Source organism: Fukomys damarensis, unplaced genomic scaffold (assembly GCF_012274545.1).
Source record: "Fukomys damarensis isolate Sample0158 unplaced genomic scaffold, DMR_v1.0_HiC HiC_scaffold_20, whole genome shotgun sequence".
Lineage (NCBI taxonomy): Eukaryota > Metazoa > Chordata > Mammalia > Rodentia > Bathyergidae > Fukomys > Fukomys damarensis.
The window spans coordinates 125991-134968 of NW_022900932.1; the positions used below are offsets into that span (position 1 = coordinate 125991).

An 8978-nucleotide genomic window follows, 5' to 3' on the forward strand; every position below is an offset into this window, starting at 1 on the left:
AAAAAAAAATTATCTCAGAGGCTTGAGATATAGTTCAGTGGTAGAGTGTTTGCCTAGCATGCTTGAAGCCCTGAATTGATACCAACCACTGTAAAAACAAAATTTATCTCTGTAGCTATTAAAATAATTATAAAATTATCCCAGCTCTCAGGAAACTGAGGCCGGAGAATTGCCATGAGTGCAAGGCCAGCCTGGGCTGCATAGTGAGTTCAAGGTCACCCTGGACTACATAGTGAGACCTTGTGTTAAAAAGATTATTAAACAATGCATAAGATTCTAATAAGATTACTGACATTTAGAAATGGGAAGAAAGGAGCTAAAGGTGTAGGGAAGGTGGGATGGGTAGGGGAAGAATAAAAAGGGAAAAGGAAAAAATGTGAGAGAATGAAAAGATGAAAATAAAGTGTTTGTAGATGGGGAGGGGAGGAGGGGGTGAAGGGAGGGCAGGGGTAAGGGGAAAAAATGAGAATCAGGACTTGTCATGTAGAGGTACAAGATCCCAACAATGAAGGCAACTGTACTGTATCCCTAAAATGTACCAATAAACTCAATTAAAGCTGAAAAAGAAAAAAGATTATTAATAGTGCCAGGGATTTAGCTCAGGGATTCCGCCGCCTGCCTTGCAGGTGCAAGGGCCCAAGCTCCATCCCTGGTACAGAAAAAACACTGTTAATAAATAAACAAATAAATAAATAAACGTTTAAGTCTTTCACGGTACATCACCAATTTTTTTTTCCTTTTTCTAATTTTCAGCACTGTATGTGTTATTTATAAAATGTTAAAAAAGCGCTGCCCCCCCAGCCAGCTTCACCACAATACACGCGTATCTCTCTCTCTCTCTCTCTCTCTCTCTCTCTCTCTCCCCCTCCCACACACACACACACACACGCCCGCGCGCGTCAGCAGCATTTGCTTGCTAGGTAGCGGCCTTCGATGAATGCAGATCAGCGTTCCTGTTTCTCCAGCAGACCTACTCTCTGAGGATAATCAGTCCTCTCCTAGAATGGGACAGTGAGGGACAGAGAAAGAAGGACAGCAGAGAGCTGCATAATTTCAAAGTACATGGGGGCCAGGAGGCAGTGCCTCAGACAGGCAAAGACACAGACACTCCACACAGTCAAGGGAGCGGCCAGTGACTCGGGGGTGCAGTGATCCTATGTTGATGAGGATCGTAGGTCCCTAGGATCTTATGTTGATCTTACAATAGTTCAGATCTTACAATACGATCTTGCAATAGTCGGAGGGACCAGAGAGCAGACTGATAAACAAGTTGTCCTTTCACTTTTTTTATTACTACTGGGTTCTAGCAGAACTAGGACGTCTTCAACTGATGCACTCCAGCCCTGGAGCATCACAACATCAACTTGTGACCCGAGGCAAAACGGAGTTATGTTTCCGAACGTCATAGCTGGCTCCTGGGCAAGGCGACATTAGGCCTTAGACAGCTATGTTCTTACTCTAATTATGAAATGGCTGTTCCCCAAAAATTATGAAGAATGGCTCTGACAACCTACAAAGCCTCCGGGTGAATTACACTTCATAGCCTACCTAGCATTGAGTCTCAGGGGGCACAGAACAGACCCATGTAAGCACACAGCCATTGAAAAAACAGAGTGAACGTCAGGGCATGTGACCAGGGCAGACCCTAGGGTCCTCTGCTTCGAGGGGACGCTGTTGGAGTTCTAATGCTCTGTGATCGCCATAGTAGAACTCAAAAAATTTTTGGAGGTGCGCCTTCTCTTTTCTGTTGTCATTTTTATCCATTAAGTTTATTGGTACATTTTAGGTATACAGTATGAGGACATTCATCATTGGGAATTTGTACCAAGGGGAGGCACTTTCTTGAGACAGTCTCACTTTATAGTTCAGGATGGGCTTGACCTCACTGTGCAGCCCAAGTTAGCCTCAAAATCATGGCATTCCTCCTGCCTCAGCCTCCTGAATGCTGGAATTACAGCTACGTACTACCATCCCCAAAATTTTTTCCCGCTTTTTTTTTTATCTTTTTTTTTTTTTTTTTTTTTTTTTTTTCTGGTGTTAAATTTTGTTTCATTGGGTCCTCACACTTTCAAGGCAGGCAGCAGAACCACTGAGCTAAATCCGAGCCCTCTTTTTGAATAAGGAACACCATCATTTAATTTCACACTGAGCCTCTCAACATTATGTAACTGGCCCTAGTAGAGTGATAATCATAGGCAAGTTTTTAAGAACAAAAAGGTTGAGGGCCATGGATTTAGCTCAGTGGCACTGCATCTGCCTCACAAGCACAAGGTCCTGAGTTCAAGCCCTGCCACCAAAAAAAAAAGAACAAAAACGTTGAAAAATGATGCCCTGTTAACTAGAATATAGCTTCAATCTAACTGGAATATGACTTTTTTTTTTCCTTTTTAGATGGGGTCTCTCTGTGCTGCCCAAGTTGGCTTTAAACTCCTAGGCTCAAAGAATCCTCCTGACTCAGCCTCCCAAATAGCTAGGATTAGAGGGCCAGGGATTTAGCTCAATGGTGCTGCCATCTGCCTTGCAAGTACAAGGTCCCAAGTTCTATCCCCAGTACCAAAAAAAAAAAAAAAAAAGCTGGGATTAGAGATGTGGGCCAGAGGGCAGGGTTAGGAATGTAACTTTCATGAAAGCGAGAATCTTGTCTGTTTTGTAAAAAATTTTATAAGCAGAATTCAATATAAAAGCTGATATAGAGCCGAGGATAGTGGTGTGTAATCCCAACACTGGGAGCTGAAGTAGGAGGATCTCCAGGTGTGAGCCCAGTCACAAGATGAAAAATAAAATTTAAAAATGGCTGGGGTGTCACACACCAGTAATACCAGCACTTGGGAAGATGAGCTAGGAAGATCAGTATGAGTAGAAGCCAGCTGGGACTACATAGGGAGTTCAAGTCCAGCTCGAACTACAAAGTGAGACCTTATCTATTTAAAAAAAAAAAAAGACAAGAAGAAAGAAAAAAACGACTGGGGATTTATCTCAGTGCAATCCTTGATCCTCAGTACTGTGCAAAGTAGGGGTGGTGTAACAGGGGAGCTGGGACTGTCCAGTGCTCGCCTAGGTTGCACAGGCCCTGTATTCATTCCTCAGTACAACAAAAAACAAAACAAATAACAGTGAAACTGGACACATTATTTACTGTTAAATATTTGTTAATTGAACTGAATTAAACATTTTGTTTCAGCCTAGTGAAAGATATTTTTATAAAGAAACAACCTAAATATTTTGGAAAACTACTGAAATGAGGACTGTATGACACATTTCTGCTGCAAGCTGTGAAACAACAAGGAAGAGAGCCTGGTGATAGGGGAAGAAATGTAAGTCCCAAGCCGACCAGGAATCTGAAACGCGAGTTTGTGTTCTCTAAAATGGAAGAATGAATTCTAAGAACCTGAGGTTAAGAGTAGGAAAAATTTATTGAGAGAAAGATACCTTCTGTCTAAGAGAGACAGGAAGGGGGACTAGAAAATGAGTTGCCCATCCACCCCATTTCTCAAAGATTTTTTTTTCTTTCTTTTGGTACCAGGGGTCGAACTCAGTACCTTGTGCTTTCAAGGCAGGCAGTGGAACCACTGAGCTAAATCCCTGGCCCTCAAAGATGGACCTCAAAGCCATGTGGTGAGGGGGGTACAAAGTGGGACAAAACTGTAAGACCCAATGGAAAACTACAAGGTGGGCATGAAGCGGACAAAACCATACCCAGCCAGTAAGGTTACCATCAGAGTCACCCAGGAAATATTGATTAAATGGGGGTCAAGTGTGTGGCAAATCACATAGCAAGCATACAAAGATTTTCAGTAAGGGTGGGTCAGGGATATTTCCTGGAAAGCCTGGGTTAAGACCTTGGCCTCCCACCCAGGTGATTGATGCCTATTTAAAATATCAATCACAGCTCTTTATCCTCAGAGGAAGCACAAGGGTGCAGTAATTTCCTTTTACAATTCTGTCAGATAGTGACTGTGTCTTGATTGGCTCTTGGGGGCTGAACCTATCTAACTTCTGATAAGATATCTAATTAAGTTACCTATCTGCAATAGTGTCACACATCCCAGTACTCAGGAGGCTGAAGCAGTATGATGAGTTTGAGGCCAGCCTGGGCTACATAGAGAGAGACTGTCTCATCAAAAAATAGCTAATTAGCCAGACATGGTGGTGCACACCTATAATCCCAGCACTCGGGAGGCTGAGGCAGGAGGATCGCTGTGAGTTCTAAACCAGCCTGGACTATATAGTGAGTTCCAGGGCAGTCTCAACTACATAGTGAGAACCTATCTCAAAAAAAAAAGGGCCAGGGATTTAGCCCAGTGGTTCTGCCCCCCTGCCTCCCAAGTGCAAGGACCGGAGTTCAATCCCCGGTACCAAAAAAAAGTAAAAAAAAAAAGTCTAATTTTAAAATTAATTAATTAAAACAGCAAGGATGACATTTAGGTACTGATAAGGAAAATCTTCAAGATACATGTTGCCATTTATGTGGGGAAAAACTTGTTTATAGCAGCACAACTCATAATAGCTAAATCTTGCAAATATGCTATATGTTCATGAAGAGATAAACGGATAAACAAAGTGTGGTATTTATATACAGTGGCCTTCTAAAGACAGATACATTTCAGCCATTTGTAGGAAATGGATGTACCTTGAGGCCATAATATTAAGTTAAATAAATCTGTTTTGTTTCTGTTTTTTTGTTTTACTTTGGCTTTGGTAGTGGGGATTGAACTCGGGACCTTGTGCTCAGAAGGCAGCCAGTGGCACCACTGAACTAAATCCCCCACCCTAAATTAAACAAATCTAACATTGAAACTTGAATATTACATGCTTTGTCCTATATGAGAACCCCAAAGTAAAAAATAAAGAGCATAATAAAAGATGATAAGAACAAAACAAAAACTCTGCCTAATGTCACATTCCTGGTACCCCGGCAGTCTGGGATTGAAACAGGAGGATGAAAAGTTCAAATCCAGCCTGGCAAGTTAGCAACTTCATGAGACCCTATCTCAAAATATGAAGTAAAAAGGCGCGGAGGATGTGTTCAGTGAGAAGACTCTGGGCTCAAACCCCAGCACAAGAAAAACAAACACAAAAACCCTCTGTTTTGTCAAGGATTTCTCCTGGCTGCCCTCTCGTGGCAGATGCGTGTATACGCACGTGGGAAAGATTCAGAGACGATACTGGTGACTGGGAGCTGTACACTGTATTGTGGGATTATGTATTAGGTGGGTAACAAGAGAAGTAGAACAGCGTGTCATTTGTGAAAACAGACAAATATGTATGGTTTTTCACTAAATCTGGGAAAGCTATTGCTGCCATTTGCTGAGTGCTTACTATCTCACTTATGGACAGCGATTTGTTGTTTCATTTATTTGTTTCGGTTTTTTGAGAGAGTCTCTTATGTAGTCCAGGCTGACCTTGAACTCACTATATAGCCCAGGCTGGCCTCCAGCTCCCTGGGATGCTCCTGCCTCAGCCTCCGGCATGCAGGATTACAGGCGTGCACCACCACCCTAGTCTGCACCCCAGATTTCTAAGGGTGCAAGCCCTACTGGCTTTATTGTATTAGTGGTTCTTCATCCTTCCCTTCACACAGCACTTTTTGGGGGTGGGTTGGTACCGGGGATTGAACTCAGGTCTTTGGGCTTGCCAGGCAGGTGCCGAACCACTGAGCCCCCAGCCCAGCACCTTTTTTTAAAAAAAGCTAAATGCTCAGCCCCACACAGCACCTTTGCCCAAAGACCACGAAGTCCCAGGGACTTCTCGCCACAGCTCCAGAATCCTCCACCTTCAGGAGGGCAAGGCATTTGAGGGCCAGGCAAGGGAGGCAGAGGCCCTGGGAGTCCAGGAGGGCACTGGTTACAAAGGCCTGAAAACCCAGCTCAGCTTCTACCTGGTGACCCCACCCAGATCAAGTTACTTTGCCCCTTTTGTTCCTGGGACTCTGATCTGTAAACCAAAGTAACTGGGGCAGAAGCGGGTGGGGAGGGTGGGGTGCAAGTGCAAAAAATAAGCACAAAAATACACGAGAGTGATAGTACTGTGCCGTGTATCTTACTGTTGTTAAGGTTAGTGCCTGTAAATTGCTGAGAATGGAGCAGGTGGACGCACTCATTTTAATTTGGGAAATGCTGTTTAGCCAGGCATGGCGCTCACCTGTGATCCCAGAACCCTGGAGGGTGAGGCCGGAAGACCACTGAGTTCAAGGCCAGTCTGAACTACATAGCAAGACCCTGTCTGAAAAAAAAAAAAAAAAAGATTGGAAACTATGAAGCCAGGCACAGTGGCGTGTGCCGGTGATCCTAGGACCAAAGGAGAAGGCAGGAGCCTGATAAATTTGAGTTCTGCCTGGGCAACTGAGACTTTGCCTAAAAATTTAAAAATGACGAAGTGCTGAGGGTATAACTCAGTGGTGGAGTGAACCTTTGGAGGAAGAGAAGGGGCGGCGCAAGGGAAGAAAGAATTGGGGAATAGGGCTTGGTGTGGCTCCGTGGTCCCCCGCTTGCCGAGCCCGTGTGAGGCCCTGGGTTCAACGGTCAACACCACCACCACCACCGAAATCTTTGCCTCCAATCCAGATCTTGCTTTCCCCACGACCCTGAGGAAATCAGAGCAATGTCTGGGCTGCAGATGTATCCTGCAGGCTGGCTCTGTGACAAGATGCCTTTGTTGATGGACAGGTGCGGATCCTTCTCCTCCGTACTTGTCTCTCTAGGCACAGCTGACCTGAACTTCTGGTATCGACTGTGCTTTCTGGGGTGAGAGGCAAAGTAACCCAAGCAGCCTACTATTGGCGACTAGCCATGATATACAGATTGGTGAGAGGCCAGGTTGTAGGACCCACAGGCCAGGGTTGGGGCTAACTTGCCTCGGGAACAGAGAAGTATGACTTCCTGGCTGCGTGGAAAGCCATAAAGAGCACCCCTGAGACAAAATGCCTCCTACTGAGGGCAGAAAATTATGCAGACACTTGGTAAGGGGAAGGATCTTAACTTTTCCCCTTGAGATGCTAAACTTGGTTCCCATCTTTTGTTTTCTTTTATTTTGCTTTGTTTTTTTGAGACAGTGTCTCACTGTGCAGTTGAGACTGCCCTGGAACTCACTATGTAGCCCAGGCTGGTCTCGAACTCACAGCGATCCTCCTGCCTCAGCCTCCCAAGTGCTGGGATTACAGGCGTGCACCACCTCACCCGGCTACTTGGTTCCTATCTCGCTATTCTAATCTTAGCACAGTTATTGTTCCTGGGATGGTATACTACACCCTCCCCTGCACTTCTTTTTTTTGCGCTTGCAAGGCAGGCAGTGGAACCATCCCCTGCACTTCTTGATGAATAATAAAAGCAGGCCCTCCTTGGAATTCGGGGAAGCCTGTCACCTAGAGAGTTTCCTCCCAGTCTCCCTTGCACACTGAGTAGTGTTTCACAGCCTCCCATGCTGGGATTACAGGCGTGCACCACCTCACCCGGCTACTTGGTTCCTATCTCGCTATTCTAATCTTAGCACAGTTATTGTTCCTGGGATGGTATACTACACCCTCCCCTGCACTTCTTTTTTTTGCGCTTGCAAGGCAGGCAGTGGAACCATCCCCTGCACTTCTTGATGAATAATAAAAGCAGGCCCTCCTTGGAATTCGGGGAAGCCTGTCACCTAGAGAGTTTCCTCCCAGTCTCCCTTGCACACTGAGTAGTGTTTCTGTCTCTTCTTACCCAACGTTGTCACTATGGGTATTCTGAAATCTGAAGAGTTCCTAATAGCCTATCTCATGTGTACACATAAGGAAGGGAGCCTGGCTCCACAGCAGGACAGTTGTGAGACAACAGAAATACAAAGTCAAGGGTGTAGGGAGGGAGGCCAAAATTTTAAATATATATTTACATTTTTGAAGAGTCAGCAATCACTGCTCCCCCAGGGCTAGTTCTGAGGGCTGGAGGGGCTGGAGGAAGCTCGAAGACTCCGCGAACAGGGCTCCCTAGGGTTCAGGGCAGGGTTGAGCCCACGGAACAGCCCTAGACATCCCCTCTAGACTGGGTTACCAGGAGGGGGCAGGAGGAAGGCCCGGTACCAGGCGGCCACTGCTCCACGGCTCTAGGGGCGGGGACGGCAACCCTGGACATCCCGTGGTCTGTGGCCCTTTTGTGTAAACGCCTGGCAGAGTGACTGGCTGTTCCTGCAGGCACAGCTGTGGCCATGGCCGGGTGGAGGCTGGGCTAGGCAGCAGGGCCCTCCCAGATCCTCCCTTCAGCATTCTTAGGGGGCAGGGGCCATGCAGTCCCGGGGCCTCTGCTTGGCCTGACCCCTGGTGGGGCCCCAGCCCAGTAACAACAGAAATGTGGGGTTTATCCAGCGCCTCGCTGCCTGGGGGCCTCGTCGCCCTCCTCCTCATCCAGCTGTCGTCCAGCTACGCAGGTAAGATGTGTTTATTCCTTTCCTGGGGAGACCTAAGAGCAGAAGGGCCAGTTTCCCGGTGCTTGACCCTGCCGTCACCCTCAAACGTCTACGCAGCTTTCCCAGACGGAGAGGTGCTGACACAGTTCCCCTTTTTCTGAAACTTTTGTGGCTCCTCACAGAGTAGAAACCAGACTTTTCTCATTTTTTGCAGTGCTAGGAATTGAACTCAAGGCCTTGCACATGCTGGGCAAGTGGGCTACACTTGGTTTAGCTTTGCTTTTTCACCTCTCAAATGGGGGCAAAACAGTAACAATCTCTTACCATTGCCATCAGGGTCAGATGAGCTATGGAAGGTGGTTGGCAGTGCCTCTGTGCAGCAAAGCCAGTGTCTGCTGAGTTATAACATCTTCTTTGGGAGCTCACTCTGCAGAATCAGGCACCAACAAGTCTTTATAGGGGAGCTTTGTTCCCACACACCAAGCAGAAATAATAGAAACAGGGCTGGGGATTTAGCTCAGTGTACTTGAGCCTGTCTTGCAAAGTGCAAGGTCCTGAGTTCGATCACTGGTACCAAAAAAAAAAAAAAAAAAAAAAAAAAAAAAAAA

At 46.1% G+C, this 8978-nt stretch overlaps 1 protein-coding gene across 2 annotated transcripts in view; it reads left to right on the top strand.

The window, feature by feature from the left end:
* Positions 1 to 8112: 8112 nt before the first annotated feature.
* Mog (myelin oligodendrocyte glycoprotein) overlaps positions 8113 to 8978 on the top strand; it is a 13735-nt gene continuing 12869 nt past the window's right edge. The window contains exon 1 of one of the 2 annotated variants that reach the window (XM_010643400.3): positions 8113 to 8391. In XM_010643400.3, coding sequence (XP_010641702.1) covers positions 8313 to 8391 — 79 coding nt within the window. In that variant the 5' untranslated portion in view covers positions 8113 to 8312. The remainder of the gene's footprint in view (positions 8392 to 8978) is intronic. The other variant, XM_033766346.1, reaches the window with a different exon arrangement.